Source organism: Pristiophorus japonicus, chromosome 1, assembly GCF_044704955.1.
Source record: "Pristiophorus japonicus isolate sPriJap1 chromosome 1, sPriJap1.hap1, whole genome shotgun sequence".
Taxonomy (NCBI): domain Eukaryota; kingdom Metazoa; phylum Chordata; class Chondrichthyes; family Pristiophoridae; genus Pristiophorus; species Pristiophorus japonicus.
In genome coordinates this window covers 229495567-229523070 of record NC_091977.1, presented here as the reverse complement: position 1 = coordinate 229523070, position 27504 = coordinate 229495567, and the positions used below count along the sequence as shown (strand labels likewise).

Sequence of the window (27504 nt, the reverse complement as noted above, 5' to 3'; positions counted from 1 at the left end):
CTTTTCCTCATCTCCTTTCTGTCTTTTGCTTTTGCTTCCTTTTTGTCTCCCTCTGTCTCCCTGTATAGGTTCCCATCCCCCTGCAATATTAGTTTAACTCCTCCCCAACAGCACTAGCAAACACTCCCCCTAGGACATTGGTTCCGGACCTGCCCAGGTGCAGACCGTCCGGTTTGTACTGGTCCCACCTCCCCCAGAACCGGTTCCAATGCCCCAAGAATTTGAATCCCTCCCTGCTGCACCACTGCTCAAGCCATGTATTCATCTGCGCTATCCTGCGATTCCTACTCTGACTAGCACGTGGCACTGGTAGCAATCCCGAGATTACTACTTTTGAGGTCCTACTTTTTAATTTAGCTCCTAGCTCCTTAAATTCTTTTCCTTCGACCTCATCCCTTTTTTTACCTATGTCGTTGGTACCAATGTGCACCACGACAACTGGCTGTTCTCCCTCCCATTTCAGAATGTCCTGCACCCGCTCCGAGACATCCTTGACCCTTGCACCAGGGAGGCAACATACCATCCTGGAGTCTCGGTTGCGTCCGCAGAAACGCCTATCTATTCCCCTCACCATCGAATCCCCTATCACTATCGCGCTCCCACTCTTTTTCCTGCCCTCCTTTGCAGCAGAGCCACCTACGGTGCCATGAACTTGGCTGCTGCTGCCCTCCCCTGATGAGTCATCCTCCCCAACAGTACTCAAAGCAGTGTATCTGTTTTGCAGGGGGATGACCACAGGGGACTCCTGCACTATCTTTCTTGCACTGCTCTTCCTGTTGGTCTTCCATTCCATATCTGGCTGTGGACCCTTCTCCTTCTCCTGCTTTCATTTTAACATAGAACATACGAAACTGTATGTTCTATGTTAAAATGAAAGCATGTGGAAATGGAATTAATGTTGTGACATTGGTTGGGAGGTCGGATGCAGAGAGTAGGATAAAGGAAATGTTCTCTCATTGACTGGATATGACAAGTGGCATTCCTCAGGGATCTGTACTGAGGACTCAGCTTTTTACTATTTATATTATTGACTTGGATGAAGGAATAGAGAGTTATATATCCAAGTTTGCAGATAACACTGTTGGGAGGCACAGTGAATTGTGCAAGTGGGAGCAGGAAGTTACAAAGGGACATTGACAGGTTAAGTGAGTCAACTCCATTTGCCACAGTTTTGTCCAATGTGGGGAAGTGTGAGGTCATCAACTTTGGATCAGAGATAGAAAAATCAGAATATCTTCTTAATGGTGAGATAATAGGAGCTGTGGAGGTCCAAAGTGATTTGGGTGTCCATGTACACAACTCATAAAAGCTAATACACAAGTACAAAAAATAATTAAAAAGGCAAATGGAATGTTGTCCTTTACCTCAAGGGAGCTGGATTATAAAGGGAAGTGATGCTTCAGTTGTACAGAGCCTTGCTCTGACTCCATCTGGAATACTGCATTCAGTTTTGGGCACCGCACCTCAAGAAGGCTATATTCCCCTTGGAGAGGGTGCAGGCTTAAAGGGTTAAATTATGAAGACAGTTTGCATAGACTTGGCTTGGAACCCCATGAATTTAGAATGTTGAAGGGTGATCCAATGGAGAAGCTATTTCCTCTGATGGGGAATCGAGAATAAGGAGGCATAACCTTAAAAGGAGAATGTGGCCACTTAGGAGTGAAATCAGGAAGCACTCCATACGAAGAGTAGTGGAATTTGCTCCCCCAAAAGGACGTGGAAGCTGGGCCAATTTAGATTTTTATGACCAATCGATTATTGTTGTTAAGGGAACCAAGAGATAAGGAGCAAAAGCAGATAAATGGAGTTGAGTTACAGATCAGCCAAGATCAAATAGAATAGCGGAACAGGCTTGAGGGCTGAGTGGCCCACTCATTTTCCTATCTTCCGATATTCCTAAGGAAGTCTATGTTTTAATAGCTTTAAATAGGGGACTGAGTCATTTTAAATGTGGTAGAAAAGGCTATTTAAAGGCATTGTTATTGTGATGGTTTCCACTTATATTATATAAATATAAGCTAGTCACCAATAAATCTAATAGGGAATTCAGGAGAAACTTCTTTACCCAGAGAGTGGAAACATAGAAGGAGGCCATTCCGGCCCATCGTGTCCGCACCGGCCGACAAAGAGCCACATGGCCCTTGGTCAGCATCCCTAAAGGTTACATATAAACCTATGAACAATGATGGAAAGGCAAAGACCACTCAGCCGAACCAATCCGCCTCGCCACAATTGCGACACCCCTATACTAAAACATTCTACACTCCACCACAACCGGAGCCATGCAATCTCCTGGGAGAATCCAAAAACTAGATAAAAACCCAGGCCAATTTAGGGAGAAAAAAATCTGGGAAAATTCCTCTCCGACCCATCCAGGAGATCACCCTGGCTGTATTCTATTCCCTACAGTACTTACCATTATATCTGCTCCGTTCAACAAAAGGTCATCCAGTCTAATCCCAATTACCAGCTCTAGGTCCGTAACCCTGCAGGTTATTGCACTTTAAGTGCCCATCCAACCGTCTCTTAAAAGTGGTGAGGGTTTCTGCATCCACCACTCTTCTAGGTAGCAAGTTCCAGATCCCCACAACCGTAAAGAAGCCCCCCCCTCAAATTTCCTCTCAACCTTCCACCAACCACCTTAAAACTATGCCCCCTCGTAATAGACCCCTCCACCAATGGAAATAGACCCTTACTATCCATTATGTCCAGGCCCCTCAATATTTTGTACACCTATTCCAATGAGATCAAACCCAGACTATCCAATCTATCCTCACAACTAAGATTCTCCATTCCAGGCAGCATCCTCTGCACCCTCTCTAGTGCAATCACGTCCTTCCTATAATACGGTGACCAGAACTGCACGCAATACTCCAGCTGTGGCCTAACCAAAGTATTATACAATTTAAGCATAACCTCACTGCTCTTATATTCTATGCTTCAGCCAATAAAGGCAAGCATTCCGTATGCCTTCTTAACCACCTTATCCACCTGGCCTGCTAATTTCAGGGATCTATGGACAAGCACTCCAAGGTCCCTTTGTTCATCTACACTATTAAGTGGCCTACCGCTTAATGTGTATTCCCTTTCCTTATTAGCCCTCCCAAAGTGCATCACCTCACACCTCTCTGAATTAAATTCCATTTGCCACTGCATTGCCCACCTGACCAGTAGATTGATATCCTCCTGCAGCCCATGACTTTCTTCTGCATTATCAACCACACAACCAATTTTAGTGTCGTCTGCAAACTTCTTAATCATACTCCCTATATTCAAATCTAAATCGTTGATGTATACCACAAAAAGCAAGGGTCCCAGTACTGAGTCCTGCGGGACCCCACTGGAAACATCTTCCAGTCACAAAAACATCCATCAATCATTACCCTTTGCTTCCTACCTCCAAGCCAATTTTGGATCCAACTTGACACTTTGCCCTGTGTCCTGTCGGCTTTAACCTTCATGACCAGTCTACCATGTGGGACCTTATCAAAAGCCTTGCTAAAGTCCATATAAACTACATCGTAAGCATTACCTTCATCGACCCTCTTGGTTACCTCCTCAAAAAAATTTAATCAGGTTAGTCAGACACGATCTTCCCTTAACAAATCCGTGCTGACTGTCCCTAATTAATCCGTGCCTTTCCAAATGCAGATTTATCCTGTCTTTCAGGATATTTTCCAATAATTTTCTCACCACTGAGGTTAGGCTGACAGGCCTGTAATTACTCGGCCTATTCCTTTCTCCCTTCTTAAACAAGGGCACTACATTAGCAGTCCTCCAATCTTCCAGCACCATGCCCAGATCCAAAGAGGACTGAAAAATGATGGTCAAGGCCTCTGCTATTTCCCCCTTTACTTTGCTCAACAGCCTGGGATGCATTTCATCCGGGCCTGAGGACTTATCTACTTTTAAAGCTGCTAAACCCCTTAATACCTCCTCTCTCACTATATTTATTTCATCCAGAATATCACACTCCTCCTCTATAGCAGTATCTGCAATGCCCCTTTTCTTTGTGAAGACAGATGCAAAGTATTCGTTAAGAGCCCTCCCAACATCTTCCATCTCCACACAAAGATTATCCTCATGGTCTCTAATAGGCCCTACCCTTTCTTTAGTTGCCCTCTTACTCTTAATATATTTATAGAACATCTTGGGGTTTTCCTTAATTTTACTGGCTAAGAATTTCTCGTGCTCTCTCTTAGCATTCCTAATATCCTTTTTAATTTTACCTCTGAACTTTCTATATTCCTCTAAAGATTCTATAGTATTTAGCTGTTGATATATGACATAAGCGTCCCTTTTTTTCTTAATCCTCCCCTGTAAGTCCCAAGACATCCAGGGTGCTCTAGAATTATTTTTCCCAGCCTTTTTCTTTTAAGGGCACATGTTTGGCCTGAGCCTTCCGGAGCTCCTCCTTAAATGCCTCCCACTGTTCGGACACTGATTTACCCACAAGTAGCTGTTTCCAGTCCACCAAGGCCAAATCACTCCTTAACTTAGCAAAATTAGCTTTTCCCAAAGTCGGAACTTGCTATCACAAGAAATAGTTAAGGTTACTAGCATAGATGCGTTTAAAGGGAAGCTGGATAAACACGAGAGAGAAGGGAATAGAAGGATATGTTGATGGGGTGAGAGGAAGAGAGGTGGGAGGAGGCTCGTGTGGAGCATAAACACCGGCATGGACTAGTTGGGCTGAATGGCCTATCTGTGCTGTAAATGCTCTGTACTAGGCACAATACAGATGGCTGGAATTTTCCAGCAGAATACATTTTGACTTGACTCTTTTTGAGGTTTTAAGAAATATGACGTAGAGACATACTTGCCGGATTTTATGTCAGCATATCCATACTTGCTGGCTATTTATCTTTTGACAAGAGATTAGTGTGCAAAATTAAGGCACATGGGATTGGGGGTAATGTATTGACGTGGATAGAGAACTGGTTGGCAGTCAGGAAGCAAAGAGTGGGAATAAACGGGTCCTTTTCAGAATGGTAGACAGTGACTAGTGGGGTACTGCAAGTTTCAGTGCTGGGACTCCAGCTATTTACAATATATATTAATGATTTAGACGAAGGAATTGAATGTAATATCTCCAAGTGTGCAGATGACACTAAGCTGGGTGGCAGTGTGAGCTTTAAGGAGGATGCTAAGAGGCTGCAGAGTGACTTGGACAGGTTAGGTGAGTGGGCCATTGCATGTTAGATTATCCACTTTGGTGGCAAAAATAGGAAGGCAGATTATTATCTGAATGGTGACCGATTAGTAAAAGGGGAGGCGCAACGAGACCTGGGTGTCATGGTACATCAGTCATTAAAAGTTGGTATGCAGGTTCAGCAGGTAGTCGAGAAAGCAAATGGCATGTTGGCCTTCATAGCTAGAGGATTTGAGTATAGGAGCAGGGAGGTCTTGCTGCAGTTGTACAAGGCCTTGGTGAGACCACACCTTGAGTATTGTGTGCAGTTTTGGTCTCCTAATCTGAGGAAGGATATTCTTGCTATTGAGGGAGTGCAGCAAAGGTTCACCAGACTGATTCCCATGATGGCAGGACTGACATACGAAGAAAGGCTGGATCGACTAGGCTTATAGTCACTGGAATTTAGAAGAATGAGAGGGGATCTCATAGAAGCATATAAAATTCTGACGGGATTGGACAGGTTAGATGCAGGAAGAATGCTCCTCATGTTGGGGAAGTCCAGAACCAGGGGTCACAGTCTCAGGATAAGGGGTAAGCCATATAGGACCGAGATGAGGAGAAACTTTTTCACCCAGAGAATTGTGAACCTATGGAATTCTCAACCACAGAAAGTTGTTGAGTCCAGTTCGTTGGATATATTCAAAAGGGAATTAGATGTGGCCCTTACGGCTAAAGGGATCAGGGGGTATGGAGAGAAGGCAGGAGTGGGGTACTGAAGTTGCATGATCAACCACGATCATACTGAATGGTGGTGCAGGCTCGAAGGGCCGAATGGCCTGCTCCTGCACCTATTTTCTCTGTGTTGTGCATGTATAATGTATGCACTGCAGCATTCAACCACTGAATGTATCTTCACACTGTATACACCATACCTGCACCACCAGAGGGTGCTACTGGTGGAGACCTAAGGGTCACCTGCACACTGCAGGTAACCAAGTATAAAAGGGAGCTCACCTCATTGTGTCCTCATTCAGGGGAGCTACAATAAATGGACTAAGGTCACAACAGTTCAAGTACAACACCCTACCTCATGCATATATAACAACTGGTGACGAAATTACAAATTTCCACGCGCAACATGGCTAACCTAAGCAACTTTCAACAATTCGCGCTGATGGAGAAGATTGGGATGCCTTTGTGGAAAGGCTCAAACAGTTTCATCGCGAACGACCTGGCTGGGGACACACCGACCTCGCTGGCTGATAAGTGCAGAGCCATCCTGCTCAGCAGCTGTGGGCCAACTGTCCATGGCCTCGTCAGGGACCTGCTAGCCTCAGCAAAGATGACAACCAAAACGTACACGGAGCTCGTAACAATAAAACAGGAACAGCTCAAACCTAAAGAGAGCATCCTCTCAGCAGACACCGGTTCGACACCCACCGGCGGCCCGAAGGCCAAGAAATCGCAAAATATGCTGCAGACCTGAGACAATTGGCCGCACCGTGTGATTTTGGCGACCACCTCACCAAAGCACTGAGGGACTTCTTTGTTGTTGGAATCGGCCACGAGGGCCTCCTCCACAAGCTGCTCTCTGCGGACACCACGGTCACCCTGCAGAAGGCAATTAAAGTGAGTCAGGCATTCTTGATTTCAGCCTGCGATTCCAAGAGGATGATGACTTGCCCCCAGGACTGTAACCCGACAAGTACCATGAATCGAATGGCGCCTTTCAGAGGCAAGACTGCGACCCCGAGTACCGCAACCCTGAGTCCGCCACATGGGGCCAACGGACTAGCCCCGTGCTGGTGCTGTGCAGGAAATCACAGGGCCCACCAGTGCCGATACAGAGACTATACTTGCAAAGGCTGTAACACTAAAAGTCATCTCCAGCGAATGTGTAGAAGAAATTTTACTCAGAGTTGCTGAAGAGTTGGCCGATCACCCGGGCTGCAGCGCTGATGAAGATGAAGAGAGAGTTTATGAAGCAGCTCAGCCCCTGGAAAAGGTGTACGGAGTGTATACCTGCTCCACCGAGAGTTCCCCATGGAAAATGGAAGTAGAAATCAACGGTGTTCTAGGCTCGATGGAGGTCGACACAGGGGTGGGTGAGCCAATCGCTGATGAATCAGACGGCCTTCGAGAAACTCTGGGACAATCCCGGCGAGTTGACCGAAAATGCTCCCAATCCAGGTGAAGCTGCTCACTTACACAAAAGACACCATCCCAGTCGTTGGCAGCGTGGATACCCAGGTATCCCATGGTGGCGCGATGCACAAGCTACCTTTGTGGATCGTTGCTGGTGATGGTCCAATGCTGTTGGGAAGAAGATGGATGAAACAAATCCAAATCTGTTGGAGCTGGGAAAGCCTCCAGGCCCCGGCGATCGACGTCCTACGCGGCCCCAAATTTGAATCCATCACAGCAGCTGAAAATCCTACCGTCCAACTCGACTGCCTGGCGAAGACACAGACCACACAACTCAACGGCGAGATAATCCAACCCAAACGACCAGACCTCACCTACTGGGCTCCAGTGGCAGGACTCCGAGGGAAGAAGATCGGCGCAGAAGTTAGATTCCTGGCTTCCGTGGTAGAACCTGGGGAGAAAAGGATCACCGCAGCCTACCTCGTGGAGAGAAAGAAGATGGCGCCCGCACCACGAGGTGAAGCAGCTGAAATCAAGATGGCCCCGACCAGACCACGAAGGGCTGCGTTGAGGGAGCAACACGTGATGCCGTGCAGTGAACCGGATTGGGGTAAAGATTGCAAGGCCCTTTTTAAAGGAGACCGGCAACCCAGCACAATTAAAGGGACAGTTCAACTCTTTATACAACGATGTCGGTGACCCTAATGTAAAAAATGTAATCAACAAATGCAAGTATATAAATGTACTGTTGAACAGCGATGCCGGTGATACTAATGAAAAAGATGTAATTAATAAATGCAGGTATCTAAATGTAACCTTGCACAGAGATGCTGATAGTATACAGGAAAGTGATGTAATTGGCAAATGTAAAAGTGTGAAGACAAATAATAATGTCGAGTCGGCTGATTGCGGTCGGAGCCAATGTATCAGGAATGCCAATGATGAAATGAGATGTGATGCCGGGTTCTACGTGCACGCCGACAAAGCCAGGGGCAACCTCCCGTGGGAAGCACCCAGGTCTAGTGGGCTACCCGATCATGTAGCCCGCACCTCCGGGACCAATGTGATTCCCCAGGGAGGGTGGCCACACACACAGTGGGAGCATACGCACTGCAGGGCCAGCGATCAATGGACGGCACAGGCACCACCACACGCACCCTGCCCCAGATCGGCCCTACCCCCTCTGGCCACCAGGGCCAGCACTGGGAGCAGGAGGCCAGCACCCTCCGGCCCTCCCAACGGGACCTGGGATGACCAGACTCCCACCACCTCTGAAGGGCAGCAGGGAGACCCTGCAGCCCTCAAAGGAGGACAGGAAGGCCACACATTCCTGTGGCTCTGCCCACCACTAAGCAACGGCTAAGGCCCTGAGACACAGCCAGGTGAGCAATCCGAGCCCACCCAGCTGGCAGGGGGCGCAGTCTGGTTGCTCCGGAACAAGTGTCCTCACCCACCTGCACCCACATCCCAAGGGCAAGACTGTAATACCACGTATGTACCTTACCTGTAATATGTACTTGTTCCACTACTGCTGAACCCCAAAACAGCGATATAACCAATCCTATTCTTTATTCTCTGTACATGTACGCCAATGCAGATGTCGAGCCACACATGCTCTATGCATGGGGGGGGGGCGGAATGGATATACGTAGCCATGGACACACATGGATCACACCCAGAGCCCACACAACCCTCCTCACAACCTCCAACTGTCCACTGTCGTGGCAATAAGGACTTGGGGGTCTACAGGGAGAGAGCCATTCCCAAGCAAAGACAAAGTGCAAGGGCTTTGTGCACTCAAGTCTAGGGCCAGAGCACACAGTGCAAAAGCCAGTGGCACAAGACTTAGGGGTGAGTGTTGTTGTGTATGTATAATGTATGCACTGTAACATTAGACCATTGAATGTATCTTCACAATGTATACACCATAACTGTACCACCAGAGAGTGCTACTGATGGAGACCTAAGGGTCACCTGCACACTGCAGGTAAGCAAGTATAAAAGGGAGCTCACCTCATTGTGTCCTCACTCATGGGAGCTACAATAAATGGATTTAAGGTCACAACAGTTCAAGTACAACACCCTACCTCGTGGAGTCATTACTAGTGGAGTGCTTGCATATATAACACTATATGTTTCTATGTTTCTATTATGGGGAGATGTCATTGAAGTGCAGTATTTCAAAATGGTGCCATATAACAAATGCCATCTTTAAAAGGTGACCTAATGCAACCATCTTTTGAGATAGGTAGGGGATGTGCTGAGAATAGCTGGGGAATGGAATATTGAGCACCTGTAGTATGTAAAAATGACTGAGATGATTGAAGCTAATCTGAAGGACATATGTGACCATTGCTCATACAACACACGACTGATATATCGGCCAAGGTATTTGTTTGATATAGGCTAGCCTTCACTCCTGTGTAACATGTTTATTTAAACTGACTCTCCAGTGCAGTGCTGAGGGATTGCTGCACTGTCGGAGGTGACCTTTTTTTGTTGAGGCTTTAAACCGAGGTCCTGGCTGGCCTCTCGGGTGGACATATGATCTCGTGGCACTATTTTGAAGAAGAGCAGGGGAGTTATCCCCGGTGTCCTGGCTAATATTTACCCCTCAATCAACATCACTAAAACATATTATCTGCTCATTATCTAATTGCTGTTTTTGGGACCTTGCTGTGCAGAAATTGGCTGCCGCATTTCCATTACAATATTAACTACACTTTAAAGAAAAGCATTTTGCAAAGTCCTGTGGCCGAGAAAGGCGCTTTATAAATGCAAGTTCTTTCTTTCTTGCATGAGTGTGTGGGACCAAGGATTTGTGTGTAAGGGCGGTTGTTATCATCAAGAAACGTCTCGTATGTCGAGTGGCTGGCTTTGAAATCAATTGTCAGAAATGTCTAATTGAAAGCAAGAAAGGGATCTGTGTAATATTTAAATGGGTTCAGTAAATGATTGACTTTATTTTGGTGAAGGCATGTCTTATAGCAGTGGTCTAATTTGTACATTTTTTAATGGATTTTCTATGGTTGGATATTCAAAGCTTTTTTAGGTATAGGGGAATATCACCGGTCCTTTGATATTTTTCTTGCAATTGGTGGGAACATGTAAGGTGGAGATCTCTTGACGATTTTCCTAGACCCTGACTCTGAGTTTCTGTGGAGTTCTCTCAGTCTCCTGCCATAACTACCAGAAGGGTTACTTTGAAAAAAGCAGTAATCCCTGCTATAGAAAGACAACCAATTTTGAAGTAATTCCTGTTACTTGGGCTGATTTGGACATAGCAAGCTCCCACATCACAACTTGCATTTATATAACCCCTTTAACGTCCAAACGTGCTTCACAGGAGTGTTATCAAACAACATTTGACACCCAGCCATGTAAGCTGATATAAGGACAGATGACCAGAAGCTTGGTCAAATAGGTAGGTTTAAGGCACGTCTTGGAGGAAAGCGAGGCAGAGATGTTTAGGGAGGGAATTCCAGAGCTTGGGGTCTGGGCAGTTGAAGGCACAGCCACCACTGGTGGAGTGATTAAAATTGAGGAAGTGCAAGAGTCCAGAATTGGAATTATAGCAGTGAGCTGAGCCACTTAATGTTTTCAGTACTGTTGATTGATGGAGATATGTTAGCCAAGGCACTGGGAGAGCTTCATGCTCTTATTCGTAGTGTCGTTGGATATTTTGCTTCTACTTGTGCTGGCATCTCGTCTGCAAGGCAAATGTGCACAACAGAATTCTTGCGTCAATTTGATTTTTTTCTCTCACCACATTCTGCGTTGTATCAATGTGAGACTTCATTATGTAGACTCCATATTCCTGTAACTTCCTCCAGCCCTCAGATCTCTGCACTTCTCCAATTCTGGCCTCTAATGCATCCCTGATTCCTTCGCTCCGCCAGGAGTGGCCGTGCCTTCTGCTGCCAAAGCCCTAAGCTCTGGAATTCCCTCCCTAAACCTCTCCACCCTTTTTACCTCTTTCTCGCTCTTTAAGATGCTTCGTAAAACCTACCTCTTTGACCAAGCTTTTGGTCACCTGTCCTAATATCTCCAGTGTCAAAATTTGCTTGCTAACGCTCCTGTGAAGCATTTTGGGACGTTTTACTACGTTAAAGGTGCTATATAAACACAAGTTGTTTCCGCTTCACTACTCTCATCAGTTGGAAGCACATGTGAGGACCCTGATCTCACTTTCAGGATAAGGGTACTCCATCCAGTCTTCTTTCTAAGTAGCCAACATTGCCTGGTCATAGAAGGGAAATTGTGGTTAGAAGCTGATAGTGGAAGTACTGTTTTACACCCCAGTGTGAACGCAAGCAGATTGAGGTGCGTTTGTACCGATGTGTGCCAAGTTTAGTCCTAGCCTGACAGGAATGGAGAATTCTGCTTATTAGCCACGAGGCAGGGATTGATAGCTCCACAGTTGTATCTGAATCCTTGTCCATGCAATGACATTGATCAATACCTCCACTTGTCTAGGTTTTTCAGTATCATCTTATTTATAGTGAAAGCATCCAAACCGTTAACCTAACCCACCCGCCGGGAAACTGATGAGATCGTGTGCAGGGCTGGTTTTACACACTGCCTGAATTTACTCCCAGTTGAAGTCAATGGAGAGCAATATCGGGCGGGGTGTAAAACCGGCTTTGCAGCCAATCCCGTCAGATAACTGCCCCCCTGCCCCCCCGGCGAGCTAGGCTATGGTTCAATGTGCAGGTTTAAGTCCGCTCATTTTTTTTCATAAATTGATACATGCTATACCACTTAAGACCCATTTAGGAAAAAGAAAATGCACTAGTTCCAAAAATAATCATATCAAAGGGGGAAATGATTCACAATTTCAATTGTCTGTCTGAAGTACAACAGATGTTTCCTGCCATTTTAAAATATAATTTTCTGGCACTGAGCCCGGACTCTAAATGTAGGTAAAATACCGCAGATACTGGAAATCTGAAATAGGAAATAGAAAATACAGAAATGCTTCGTCAGATTGTGCCTGAAACAAACAGTAACTTGTCACTTCTCGCCACAACAACAACAACTTGCAAAGTGTTTACAGCACTGAAACACGTCATTCGGCCCAACTGGTCTATGCTGGTGTTTATGTTCCACACGAGCCTCCTCCCACCTCTCTTCATCTAATCCTATCAACATATCCTTCTATTCCTTTCTCCTTCATGTAATTATCTAGCTTCCCCTTAAATGCATCTATACTATTCGCCTCAATTACTCCTTGTGATAGTGAGTTCCACATTCTAACCATTCCCTGGGTAAAGAAGTTTCTCCTGAATTCCCTATTGGATTTATTGGTGACTATCTTGTATTTATGACCCCTAGTTTTGGTCTCGGCCACAAATGGAAACATCATCTCTACGTCTACCCTATCAAACCCCTTCATAATCTTGAAGGCCTCGATCTGGTCACCTGCCAGCCTTCTCTTTTCTAGAGGAGAGAGCCCAGCCTGTTTGTGCTTTCCTGATGGATAAAACCCCTCCAATCATGGTGTCATGCTAATTAAAAAACATTTGTAAAAACTGCACTTTCTCTTTTTATAATATGGAGAGCAGAACTGTACCCAGTCATCATCATCATCATCACCATAGGCAGTCCCTCGAAATCGAGCAAGACTTGCTTCCACTCTAAAAGTGAGTTCTCAGTTGACTGTACAGTCCAATATGGGAATTACAGTCTCTGTCACAGGTGGGGCAGACAGTGGTTGAAGTCTGGTTTTCTGCACGCTCCTTCCGCTATCTGCGCTTGATTTCTGCACGCTCTCGGCGACGAGACTCAAGGTGCTCAGCGCCCTCCCGGATGCTCTTCCTCCATTTTGGGCTGTCTTGGGCCAGTACTCCTGTGGTCTAAGCGGGGTTATATAACCAGTTTTTCACACATTTATTTGCATTTATATAGTGTCTTTAAAGTAATAAAACGTCCGAAGGCAAACAAAATTTGACACCGAGCCTCCTATGGCAGTATTGGGACAGGTGACCAAAAGCTTGGTCAAAGAGATAAGTTTTAAGGAGTGTCTTGAAGAAGGAGAGGGAGGTAAAGAGGTTTAGGGAGGGAATTCCAGAGCTTGGGGACTAGACAGCTGAAGGCACGGCCGCCAATGGCCATCTGTCCTAATATCTCCTTATATAGCTGTATCAAATTGTATCTGATAATTGCTCCAGTGAAGCATCTTAGGACATTTTACTATGTTAAAGGCACTGTAAAAATCAAGTTCATTCAAAGCGAATGACTATATGGCCAGAGTTTACTGGGGTGAGAGGAATCTGAGATGGAATGCCTTTTTTGTTTTAAACAAAAATCTATAAAATTAATTTGTTTTCAGGCAAAAAATAGAGAAGTCATGATGTACTGGTTACAGCAGTTGCAACAGAAACGCTGGGAACATGATGAACAGAATCACCTCCTTGTAGACAGTCTCACCATCTCCACACAGCATCCTGAGTCACCACCAGCGTTCAATTCAGAAGGTATGTCCAGCTGTATCGTACTGAAATGTTCCAAAGCTTAGTGTGAAAACTTATTTTAAAGCCATGTCCAAACTCTTTCTAAAGTGAGTCTCCTGATAGATCAAATAATGGCCCATGTAAAGAGCACTGTGAATTGTCCAGGCTTTCTCCCAGCGCTTTTCAACTGCCCTGGCCCTAAGCTCTGGAATTCTCTCCCTAAACTTTTCTGACCAAGCTTTTGGTCACCTGTCTTAATATCTCCTTGTGTGGTTCAGTGTCAAATTGTGTTTGATAATCGCTCCTGTAAAGTACTTCAGGATGCTTTACAAAGGTAAAGGCACTACATAAATGCTAGTAGTAGTAGTGTTTAGTTAGTTAGTTAGTAGTTTCCATAGGCAGATTGAGACTCCTGTGAACTGAAACATGTCTTTTTCTGCATGCTGTGAATGGATAGTGCTTCTAAGATTAACAACTACCCTTTAAATCACAGTATAACGCAACAAAAAAAATGTTGGGTACCCAACAAACCTTGCTATCTGTGCTCAAAGGCGGTAAAATATCACACGGTTAGTTTTGCCTAAATCTAACAGTTTAAGAAAATAACTTCTTTTGTGTCTTCAGAATGTTCCAAAATTAAAAAGACTGCCTTGCAATTATATAGCACCTTTCATGACCTCAGGCTGTCCCAAACCGCTTTACAGCCAATTGTAGTCATTAACAGCTACATTTCCTATATTATAACAATTTGCTCGCAGCAAGTTCCCACACACAGCAATGTGGTAATGACCAGATAATCATTTTTTTTAGGTGTTGGTTGAGGGATACATATTGGCCAGGACACCGGGGAGAGCTCCCCTGCTCTTCTTCAAAATAGTACTATGGGATCTTTTACGTCCACCTGAGAGGGCAGTCAGAAGCTTGGTTTAACGTCTCATCTGAAAAACGGCATCTCTGACAGTGCAACACTTCCTCATACTGGGAGTGTCAGCCTAGATTTTGAACTTGAGTCCCTGGAGTGGGACTTGAAGCCACAACCTACTGAATCAGAGGCGAGAGCACTATCCACTGAATCACAGCTGACACAAATTACTTCACAGCCAATGAATTACTTCTGAAGTGTCGTTGCAAATTGCCAGCCAATTTGTGCACAGCAAGTTCCAACAAATGTTTTGCTGGTGTTGGTTATGGGAAGAATTAAGGCAGGGTAACTCCCTCGTTCTTCGAACTGCTCAATTCTCTCTCAAATCCATCTGAACAGGCAGACAGAGAGCCTCTGGTAACCAACACTTCAAAGTGTCTGTCTGCATTATGTATTGGGTTTTTAAGGAGTGGGGCTTGAACCCACAGCTGCCTGACTCAAGAGGTCAGAGTGTAACCACAGTCAAACTGACATTTATTTACAAGTATGACATGCTTGACAAATCTTCTGGAATTTTTTGAGGATGTTTCCAATAAAGTGGACAAAGGAGTATCAGTTGATGTGGTATATTTGGACTTTCAGAAGGCTTTCGACAAGGTCCCACACAGGAGATTAATGTGCAAAGTTAAAGCACATGGGATTGGGGGTAGTGTGCTGACGTGGATTGAGAACTGGTTGTCAGACAGGAAGCAAAGATAGGAGTAAATGGGTACTTTTCAGAATGGCAGGCAGTGACTAGTCGGGTACCGCAGGGTTCTGTGCTGGGGCCCCAGCTGTTTACATTGTACATTAATGATTTAGACGAGGGGATTAAATGTAGTATCTCCAAATTTGCGGATGACACTAAGTTGGGTGGCAATGTGAGCTGCGAGGAGGATGCTATGAGGCTGCAGAGTGACTGGATAGGTTAGGTGAGTGGGCAAATGCGTGGCAGATGAAGTATAATGTGGATAAATGTGAGGTTATCCACTTTGGTGGTAAAAACAGAGACAGACGATTATCTGAATGGTGACAGATTAGGAAAAGGGAAGGTGCAACGAGACCTGGGTGTCATGGTACATCAGTCATTGAAGGTTGGCATGCAGGTGCAGCAGGCAGTTAAGAAAGCAAATGGCATGTTGGCCTTCATAGCGAGGGGATTTAAGTACAGGGGCAGGGAGGTGTTGCTACAGTTGTACAGGGCCTTGGTGAGGCCACACCTGGAGTATTGTGTACAGTTTTGGTCTCCTAACTTGAGGAAGGACATTCTTGCTATTGAGGGAGTGCAGCGAAGATTCACCAGACTGATTCCCGGGATGGTGGGACTGACCTATCAAGAAAGACTGGATCAACTGGGCTTGTATTCACTGGAGTTCAGAAGAGTGAGAGGGGACCTCATAGAAACGTTTAAAATTCTGACGGGTTTGGACAGGTTGGATGCAGGAAGAATGTTCCCAATGTTGGGGAAGTCCAGAACCAGGGGTCACAGTCTAAGGATAAGGGGTAAGCCATTTAGGACCGAGATAAGGAGAAACTTCTTCACCCAGAGAGTGGTGAACCTGTGGAATTCTCTACCACAGAAAGTAGTTGAGGCCAATTCACTAAATATATTCAAAAGGGAGTTAGATGAAGTCCTTACTACTCGGGGGATCAAGGGGTATGGCGTGAAAGCAGGAAGGGGGTACTGAAGTTTCATGTACAGCCATGAACTCGTTGAATGGCGGTGCAGGCTAGAAGGGCTGAATGGCCTGCTCCTGCACCTATTTTCTATGTTTCTATGATCATTGCACAGAATTAGAAAAACACAGCAAGATGCTGATGGTACAGATACTTGGAAAATAATAAATATTGAATTGGTCCGCAGCATTTAAAGAGCCGTTATGTGTTCGAGTATGTCTTGCACAGTCTGATGAGAAAATAGTCATTGGCAGACTTCACAAAGTAATGTTTGTATAAGGGTGAGGTGATATTCCTATCCATTGCACATAGCTCAGCTGTCACATTAGCTTTGGGTTGCCAACTCCGGTTGGCTGTATTCCTAGAGGTTTCATCACATGACCTTCCATCGCCAACAACCCTGTATAAGCAAATAGTCTCCCCCTCCCCCCCCCCCCATTTCCAATAAACAAAAGTGTTAATTTTTTTATGCCCCTATGATATTTCTCCTGGGTTTGTTCGCGACATTGTCTAGGAGAATAATCTTCAATTCTTGGAGACTCCAGAGCATTCCTGCTTTAGCCTCAATTGAAACTCGATGGAGTACAAGAGGAAACATTTATTTTCTTGTACAATTATTTGCTATAGAAAGGATTTGCATTCCATACCGGTGAACAATGTGACGCACGAGGCCAAATTCTCCTCCTTGAGTGGCAGGGCGGGTCTGAACCTGCCCAGCGATTTCTCCGTTACGGGGGTGGGGGGGGGGCACTTGACATGTGGAGGAGGGCTCCTGGCAGGATTTCCAATACCAAGAGGGAGCCTGCCACTGCGGAAGTGGACAATCCACTTGTGCCGCACCCAAGGAGGCGCCGAAGGAAGTTAAAAGGGGATAAGGGCTCTCTCCACTTCCACCCCCCTCCCCCCCCCCCCCCGCAAAAGGCCTACACAACCTAATGCTGGAGCCGAATTGGAGATTGAGGAGGCTGCTACTAGTTCCTTTCTCCCATTTACAGAATTCTGCACCTTACTGATGACCCTGGGCCTGTTTTCCAAATGACAGCCAATCTCCAGTATCTGATTTCAAGTTCAGTAAGAAAAGACGTTCCCTTCCATTTTTAGTTTCGTTATCTCAAAAACATGAGACCACAAACATTTGATCACAAAGCAAAAAAAATACAGGAGAGAAATTTTCCTTATTTGAAGTAGGATAAAAGTTTTGCTTCTGTCACGAGGATAACACTTGAGTGAAGTGTGGTGCAAGGTAATTGAGGGGCTCGGGTATGAAAAGCTCCTGTTGCACTGAATGGTCATGTTCTCCTTTGTAATCTTGAAGGAATAATTTCAAGCCTTTACTCGTTTGCCAATGTATATTTTCACTTTAAGGGATAAAATGGAAATCCCAGCTGTCAGGGAAGGGTTAATGAGCTGTGGCTGCTTTACAATCATCTGTTTTGTTTTCATGGTAATGCACATTGAGTCATCCTCAAGTGCTTCATTGAGGTGGTGAAAACCTGTGAATGTTCAAGAAGAGACAACACTTCTGAAAGAAAGACTTGCATTTCTATAGTGCCTTTCACGGCCTCTGCAGATCTCAAGGCACTTAACAGCCAATGAAGTACTTTTGAAGTGTAGTCGCTGTTGTAATGTAGGAAACATGGCAGTCAATTTGCAAACAACAATGTGAGATGACCAGATAGTCTGCTTTTTTAGTGATGTTGGTTGAGAGATAAATCTGACCAGGACACTGGGGGAGAACTTTCCTGCTCTTCTTTGAAATATTGCAATGGGATTATTTATGTCCAGTTGGAAGAGCAGACAGCACCTCAGTTTGACGGCATCTCCGAGAAGTGTAGCACTTTCTCGGTACCGCACTGGAATGGGACTTGAACCCACAACCTTCTGTCTCAGAGGCAAGAGTGATACCTACTGAGCCACAGTGACACTGTGGGGTAGCTCTGTTAATAAAGGATGAGATCAGTGCAGTAGTGAGAAATGATATTGGCTCAGAAAATCAAGATGTTGAATCAGTTTGGGTGGAGATAAGAAATCGTAAGGGAAATAATTCATTGGTTGTAGTATATAGGCCTCCTAATAGTAGCTACACTGTAGGACAGAGTATAAATCAATAAATAATGGGAGCTTGAAAGAAAGGTATTGCTATAATCCTGGGTGATTTTAATCTTCTTATAGATTGGAAAAATCAAATTGGCAAAGGTGGCCTTGAGGACGAGTTGATAGTGTATTCAGGATGGTTTCTTGGAACAATATGTTGTGGAACCTACCAGGGAGCAGGCTATTTTAGATCTGGTAATGTGTAATGAGATTGGATTAACTAATGATCTCATAGTAAAGGATCCTCTAGGGAAGACCATAGCATGTTAGAATTTCAAATTAAGTTTGAGGGTGAGAAACTTAGGTCTGAAACTAATGTCCTAAACTTAAATAAAGACAATTACAAAGGTATGAAGAGAAAGTTGGCCAAAGTACACTGGGAAAATAGATTAAAAGGTAAGACGGTAGATAAGCAGTAGCAGACATTTAAGGAGATATTTCACAACTCTCAACAAAAGATTTATTCCAGTGAGAACAAAAGACTCTGAGAAGGATGAACTATCCGTGGCTAACTAAGGAAGTAAAGGATGATATCAAATTGAAACAAAGGCATAGAATGTTGTAAAGATTAATGGTAGACTTAGAGGATTGGGACATTTTTAGAAACCAGCAAAGGATAACTAAAGAAAAAAGAGGGAGAAGCTGGATTATGAGAGTAAAGTAGCAAGTAATATAAAAACAGAAAGTAAGAGCTTCTACAGATATATAAAAAGAGAGTAGTTAAAGTAAACGTTGGTCCCTTAGAGGATGAGACTGGGCAATTAATAATGGGAAACAGGGAATTGACAGAGAATTTGAATAAATAATTTATATTGGTCTTTATGGTAGAAGACACTAAAAGCATCCCAATAATAGTAGATGATCAAAGGGCTATAGGGAGACTGTCACTAGAGGAAAAAGTACTTGGGAAACTAATGGGACTATAGGCGGATAAGTCCCCTGGACCTGATGACCTGCATCCTCGGGTCTTAAAAGAAGTAGCTGCAGAGATAATGGTTGCAATCTATCAAAATTTCCTGGATTCTGGAGAGGTCCCAGCGGATTACAAAACCACAAATGTAACATCCCTATCCAAGAAAGTTGGGAGACAGAAAGCAGGAAACTATAGACCAGTTAGCTTAACATCTGTCATTGGGAAAATGCTGGAATCCATTATTAAGGAAATAGTAGCAGGACATTTAGAAAATCATAATACAATCAAGCAGAATCAACATAGTTTTATGAAAGGGAAATCATGTTTGACAAATTTATTAGAGTTCTTTGAGGATGTAACGAGCAGCGTGGATAAAGGGGAAACCATAGATGTAGTGTATTTGGATTTCCAGAAGGCATTCGATCAGGTGCCACATAAAAGGTAACTGCACAAGATAAGAGCTCACTGGGTGGGGGGTTATATATTAGCATGGATAGAGGATTACCTAACTGACAGAAAGCAGAGAGTCAGGATAAATGGATAATTTTCAGGTTGGCAAACTGTAACTAACTAGTGGGGTGCCACAGGAATCAGTGCTGGGGCTTCAACTATTTACAATCTATATTAATGACTTAGATGAAGGGAACGAGTGTACTGTGGCCAAATTTGCTGATGATACAAAGATAGGTGGGAAAGCAAGTTGTGAGGAGGACACAAAGCAACTGCAAAGGGATATAAATAAGCTAAGTGAGTGGGCTAAAATTTGGCAGATAGAGTATAACGTGGGAAAATGTGAGGTTATCCACTTTAATAGGAAGAATAAAAAAGCAAATTATTATTTAAATGGAGACTACAAATTGCTGCAATACAGGGGGATCTGGAAGTCCTCGTATGTGAAACACAAAAAGTTAGCATGCTTGTACTACAAGTAATTAGGAAGACAAATGGAATGATAGCCTTTATTGCAAGGGGATGGAGTATATAAGTAGGGAAGTCTTGCTACAACTGTGAGACTACACCTGGAGTACTGCATACAGTTTTGGTCTCCTTATTTAAGGAGGGATATACTTGCATTGGAGGCAGTTCAGAGAAGGTTTACTAGGTTGATTCCTGAGATGAAGGGGTTGTCTTGTGAAAAATGGTTGAGTAGGTTGGGCCTATATTCATTGGAGTTTAGAAGAATGAGAGGTGATCTTGTTGAAACATAAGATTCTGAGAGGGCTTGACAGGGTAGATGCAGAGAGGATGTTTCCCCTCGTGAGGGAATCTAGAACTAGGGGGCATAGTTTCAGAATAAGGGGTCGCCCATTTAAAATGGAGATGAGGAGGAATTTCTTCTGAGGGTCGTGAATCTTTGGAATTCTCTATCCTGGAGAGCTGTGGAGGCTGAGTTATTGAATATATTTAAGGTGGAGATGGACAGATTTTTTAACTACAGAGGAGTCCAGGGTTATGGGGAGCGGGCAGGAAAGTGGAGTTGAGGCCAAGATCAGATCAGTCATGATCTTAGTGAATGGCGGAGCAGGCTCGAGCGGCCAAATGGCCTACAACTCCTCCTATTTCTTGTTTTTATGCTCTCATTTGGAATTGTGTTTGGGAACAACTAGCTTATTTTAATATCTCCATGAAGTTAGGTGATGACATCCACAGTATAAAACTTGCCAATCATGTTATTCCATTCTGGAAGGGATAATGAGTCAGAATACTGTGTCATACTTGATGCTGACTGACTCCATTTGTGATCTGATGTGGCTTTTTCTTACAGAAGCTAACATACTGTAATTATGCGAGATAAACCTTTACCTTTTGTTTTCCATCAGATTTGCAGCTCAAATAATTTTAATGAGATACTTGTAACTGTCACCTAGAAAACTTGAGACATTCCTAATTAGCTATTACATTAAATAATAAAATAGAAGTTGCATTTATATAGCATCTTCAGGATGTCCCAAAGTTCGTCACAGCTAATGAAGTAGTTTTGTAAAATGTAGTCACTGTTGTAATGTCTAGAAATTCGTCAACCAAATTACACACAGCAAGGTCCCACAAACAGCAATGGGATCATTTGTCTTTGATGATGTTGCTTGAGGGATAAATATTGAGCATGGAGGACCCAGCCACATCAGAGCAGAGATTAACTGTAATGGCAAAACTCCAACCTGAGATTCACTGTGAAGGAATAGGATTACATCATCAACTGTAATTATAACTAATTGGTCAACAAGCCTTTTAATTCTTCGTACTGCATAGACATTTCGAGTGTACAGCAAATTTTGTGGGCTATGTAGTCTGCCGTTTTTGATAAATTTACACTTGTGTTGTATTTTTAGTCTTCATAGTGCAGAGAATTAATTTTGGAACTGGTAAATGTTTCTACTTCATAATTTCAAGGGTGTTGGTGCTAGAGATTGGGACACCTTTCCACTTTTTGCATGTTGGCTTTGAACACTCCTAATTTAAGTAATAATCCTCTGAGATCTCTGCGCTCCTCCAATTCTGGGGACTTGGATATCCCTGATTTTCATTGCTCCACCATTGGTGCCGTGCCTTCAGCTGCCAAGGCCCTATGTTCTGGAATTCCATCTCTAAACCTTTCTTCTCCTTTAAGACACTCCTTAAAACCTACCTCTTTGACCAAGCATTTGGTCACTTGTCCTAATATCTCCTTATGTGGCTCAGTGTCAAATTCTGTTTGATAAGGCTCCTGCAAAGCGACTTGGACATTTTAATACGTTAAAGTCGCTATATAAATGCAAGTTGTTGGGAGATGAGGCGAGCAGATGTGGAATGGGAAAACAGTGAATGTGAGGAAGGATCAGATAAAGTGGTGTATGAATGGAGTAAACAAGGTCTATATGATTAGGTGATGGTGATTGTGACTGGTAGAATGAATCAGACACACCAGTGAATTGCCTGATTCTCAGGACTGGTGTACATTATCCCTAAGACCACCTCGGAGTCAGAAATCGGTGAGTCTGTAGTGCTAATGGTTTGGATTTTTGGCAGGTGATCAAAAGCTTGGTCAAAGAGGTAGGTTTTAAGGAGCATCTCAAAGGAGGAGAGGTAGAGATGTAAAGAGATTTAGGAGGGAATTCAGAGCTTAGAACCTCAGCGACTGAAGGCACAGCCACCAATGGTACAGCAATTAAAATCAGGATGCTGCGCTGCACAACGACAGCCCTGCCTGCATCCTGGAGCGCTCCAGGAAGGAAGTGGAGGACTTGATTTAGTGCTCCACTTTCTTCCTGGAGCGCAAACACCACATTTTTTTAAAGCTGAAAAACATTAGTGCCTGACGCTAATTTTTTCAACTTTCAAAATGGGACGCTCCCAAATTTCTCCCCAAATCTAGAACTCTCTTCCCCCAAAATAGCTGTTGAGGCTGGGGGTGAGTTGTAAAATTCAAAACTGAGATTGCTAGATTTTTGTTTGGCAAGGGTATTAAGAGTTACGGAATCAAGGCAAGTAGATTCAGTTAAGTTACAGAGCAGCCATGATCTAATTGAATGGTGGAACAGGCTAGAGGGATTGAATGGCCTCCTCCTATGCCTATGTTGCAATATTCCTATGATTTGAGTTGTATTCCCTTGCAGGCATGTCTTTTGGCTATTCCAGGCTTAAGTTTAACTTTGTTTATTCATGGGATGTGGGCGTCGCTGATAAGCATTTATTTCCCTTCCCTAATTTCCCTTGAGGAGGTGGTGGTGAGCTGCTACCTTGAACCGCTGCAGTCTTTGTGGTGAAGGTGTTTCAGGATTTTGAGCCAGCGAAGATGAAGGAACAGTGATATATTTCCAAGTCAGGATGGTGTGTGACTTGGAGGGGCGCCTGCAGCCCTTGTCCTTCTAGGTGGTGGAGGTCGTGGGTTTTGGAGATGCTGTCGAAGAAATCTTGGTGAGTTGCTGCAGTGCATCTTGTAGATGATACACTGCAAGTTTGTTTGTAGGTTGACTGAAATATTGATTTTTTTTAAAAATCCGCATTGCGGACTGAAATACAGGTGGATTTATTTCTAAAGGAGGATGTATGATTGTTTTTTAACGGTCCTAAAATAAGCCATCAACTTTATAATTAAAAAAAAGTGGAACAGTAACCATCTAAAAACAAATCCAGTACTGTTGACCATCAGCAGAAAAGAATGAAGCAGAGCTAAAATGCTGAATTAAGAATAAGTTGTTCCAGTTTAGACACATGCCAAATCTATCACTGCGCATGGAATCTGTCCAATACTATCACAGGCACAATCTGTATTCTCTTGTTACACGTATTGCCTTTGAATATATAACTGCGGCTCAGTAGGTAGCACTCTCGCCTCGGAGATAGACTTCCCACTCCTCATCTCTCTTTTAAATGGGCGGCCCTTATTCTGAGACTATGTCCCCTAGTTTTAGTTTCCCCTATGAGTGGAAATATCTTCTCTGCATCCAGCTTGTCGAGCCCTCTCATTATCATATGTTTCAATAAGATCACCTCTCATTCTTCTGAACTCCAATGAGTATAGGCCCAACCTACTCAACCTATCTTCAAAGTCAACCCCCTCATCTCCGGAATCAACCTAGTGAACCTTCTCTGAACAGCCTCCAATGCAAGTATATCCTTCCTTAAATATGGAGACCAAAACTGTTAAGCTCATAATAAAGTAATGCAACTGAGTACTGTAGACAATGAGTAAGTGTGCTGGGCTCCCTTGGGACTCCAACAGGTAAGCCCTCTGGTGGTGGTATGATGCAGGTTGCCTCGGGTTGCATACATAACAAAAACTGTACGCAGTACTCTAGGTGTAGCCTCACCAATACACTGCACAGTTGTAGCAGGACTTCTCTGCTTTTATACTCTATCCCCCTTGCAATAAAGACCAACATTACATTTGCCTTCCTGATTACTTGCTGTACCTGCATACTAACTTTTTGAGTTTCATGCACAAGGACCCCCAGGTCCCTCTGTACTGCAGCACTTTGCAATTTTTTTCCATTTAAATTATAATTTGCTTTTCTATTTATTCTGCCAAACTGGTTAACCTCACATTTTTCCACATTATACTCCATCTGCTAAATTTTTGCCCACTCACTTAGCCTGTCTATATCCCATTGCAGATTTTCTGTGTCCTCACAATTTGCTTTCTCACCCATCTTTGTATCATCAGCAAACTTGGCTATATTACACTCGGTCCTTTCATCCACGTCATTGATATAGATTGTAAATAGTTGAGGACCCAGCACCGATCCCTGCGGCACCCCACTAGTTATTTGCCAACCAGAAAATGACCCATTTATCCCGACTCTGTTTTCTGTTAGTTAGCCAATCCTCTATCCATGCTAATATATTACCCCCAACATCGTGAGCTTTTATCTTGTGCAGTAACCTTTTATGTGGCACCTTGTCAAATGCCTTCTGGAAATCCAAATACACCACATCCACTGGTTCTCCCTTATCCACCCTGCTCGTTACATCCTCAAAGAACTCCAGCAAATTTGTCTAACATGATTTTCCTTTCATAAAACCATGCTGACTCTGCTGGTTGAATTATGCTTTTCCAAATGTCCTGCTACTGCTTCCTTAATAATGGACTCCAGAATTTTCCCAACCACAGATGTTAGGCTAACTGGTCTATAGTTTCCTGCTTTTTGTCTGCCTCCTTTACATTTGCGGTTTTCCAATCTGCTGGGACCGCCCCAGAATCTAGGGAATTTTGGTAGATTACAACCAATGCATCCACTATCTCTGCAGCCACTTCTCTCAAGACCCTGGGATGTAAGCCGTCAGGGCCAGTGGACTAGTTTACTTTCATAATCTATTTTCCCTCTCTTTATCATTTTTTTTTACTCGTTCTTTGGTGGCTTTTAAAAGTTTCCCACTCCTCTGGCCTCCCACTAATCTTGGCCACATTGTATGCCCTTGTTTTCAATTTGATACCACCCTTATTTCCTTAGTTAGCCAGGGATGGTTATTCCTTCTCATTGGGATATATTTTTGTTGCAAGTTATGAAATATCTCCTTAAATGTCTGCCACTGCTCATCAATTGTCCAATATTTTTAATCTATTGTCCCAGTCCACTTTAGCCAACTCTGCCCTCATACCTTTGTAATCTCCTTTTATTTAAGCTAAGGGCACTGGTTTGGGAAGCAACTTTCTCACCTTGGTGACCTAGCCAATATTTATCCCTCAATCAACATCATTAAAATAGATTATCTGGGTCATTATCTCATTGCTGTTCATGGAATCTTGCTGTGTGCAAGTTGGTTGCCGCAATTCCTACATTACAATGATGACACTTCAAAATTAGGCTTGTGTGGTGCATGGACATGTTGGGCTGAATGGTCTGTTTCTGTGCTGTAAATACTTTATTGGCTGTAAAGCACTTTGGAGTGTATTAATGTTATGAATGGCGCTACCTAAATGCATGTCACTTTTTTATATAGTGGGCATCAACCTACCCACAGGAATGAGTCCTGTATATGGATGTCCACAAACAGTGTCCTCGTCGGCACAACCTCAGACCCAAAGTCAACATTGTTCCTCGTGACTGCACATTAGAAATGTTGTTGGGCCACAACCTTTACACTCACCTTTAAGGAAATTATGCAGTCATTGTTTGTAGGCAAATGGCAGCTGAAAGTACAGGTTCAGCGGCACAAGTTGAGAATTATCAGCGCTGGTACCAAGCTAATCACTTTCACGCAATTTCTCATGAGATATAATAATATTGGCTCCCGGTTAAGCAATGCCTCGATTTAAAAATTCTCATCCTTGTTTTCAAATCCCTCCATGGCCTCGCCCCTTTCTATCTCTGTAATCTCCTCGAGCCCTACAACTCTCCAAGATCTCTGTGTTCCTCTAATTCTGGCCTCTTGAGCATCCCCGATTTTAATCACTCTACGTGCTTCAGCTGTCAAGGTCCTAAGCTGTGGAATTCCCTCCCTTCACCTCTCCATCTCTCTTTCCTCCTTTAAGACATGCCTCCCAAATCCGTGCCCCTCTTTCCCGCAATTCCATGTTTCAATCCCTCCAATCCGGTTTCTGCACCTGCCGCAATACTGAACCGGCTCTTATCAAAGTCACAAATGGCATCCTTTGTGACTGTGACAAAGACAAACTATCCCTCCTCGTCCTTCTTGACTTGTCTGCAGCTTTTGACACGGTTGACCACTCGATCCTTCTCCATCGTGTCTCCACTGTCGTCCAGCTGTGTGGGACTGCACTCGCCTGGTTCCATTCTTATCTATCTGCAACAGCTTCCCTTCCCGCCCCCACATCATTACCTCTGGGGTCCCCCAAGGATCTATCCTTGGCCCACTCCTATTTCTCATCTACACATTGCCCCTTGGCGATATCGTCCGGAAACACAACGTCCGTTTCCACATGTATGCTGATGACACCCATCTCTACCTCACTACCACTTCTCGTGACCCCTCCATGGTCTCTAAATTGGTCAGATTGCTTGTTCGACATCCAGTCTGGATGAGCAATAATTTTCTGCAATTGAATATTGGGAAGACCGAAGCCATGGTTTTCGGTCCCCGCCACAAACTCCGTTCCCTAGCCACTGACTCTATCTCTCTCTGTAACTTCTGTCTGAGGCTGAACCACACTGTTCACAACCTTGGTGTCATATCTGACCCTGAAATTAGCTTTCAACCACATATCTACAGCATAATTAAGACCGCCTATTTCCACCTCCATAACATCGCCCATCTCCACCCTTGCCTCAGCTCATCCGCTGCTGAAGCCCTCATCCATGCCTTTGTTACCTCTAGACTTGACTTTTCCAACACACTCCTGGCTGGCCGCCCACATTCTACCCTACGTAAACTAGAGGTGGTCCAAAACCTGGCTGCCCATGTCCTAACTTGCACCAAGTCCCGTTCACCCATCACCCCTGTGCTCGCTGACCTACATTGGCTTCCGGTTAAGCAAAGCCTCGATTTCAAAATTCTCGTCCTTATTTTCAAATCCCTTCATGGCCTCGCCCCTCCCTACCTCTGTAATCTCCTCCAGCCCCACAACCCCCCAAGATGTCTGCGCTCCTCTAATTCTGCCCTCCTGAGCATCCATGATTATAATCGCTCAGCCATTGGTGACCGTGCCTTGTTGCCCAAACCTCTCCGCTTCTCTACTTCTCTTTCCTCCTTCAAGACTCTCCTTAAAACAGTCCTCTTTGACCTGTGCTAACTTCTACTTATGCGGCTC

The 27504-nt window shown here is 44.1% G+C and overlaps 1 protein-coding gene and 1 long non-coding RNA gene across 3 annotated transcripts in view; one reads left to right on the top strand and one right to left on the bottom strand.

Moving 5' to 3' along the window:
• The window catches only part of tbc1d2 (TBC1 domain family, member 2), a 75795-nt gene that overhangs the window by 11200 nt on the left and 37091 nt on the right, over positions 1–27504 (top strand). For both annotated transcript variants that reach the window (XM_070887671.1, XM_070887663.1), the window contains exon 3: positions 13611–13755. In XM_070887671.1, coding sequence (XP_070743772.1) covers positions 13611–13755 — 145 coding nt within the window. The remainder of the gene's footprint in view (positions 1–13610; positions 13756–27504) is intronic.
• The window catches only part of LOC139268881 (uncharacterized), a 53060-nt gene that overhangs the window by 12155 nt on the left and 13401 nt on the right, over positions 1–27504 (bottom strand). The gene's annotated exons all lie outside the window — the stretch shown is intronic.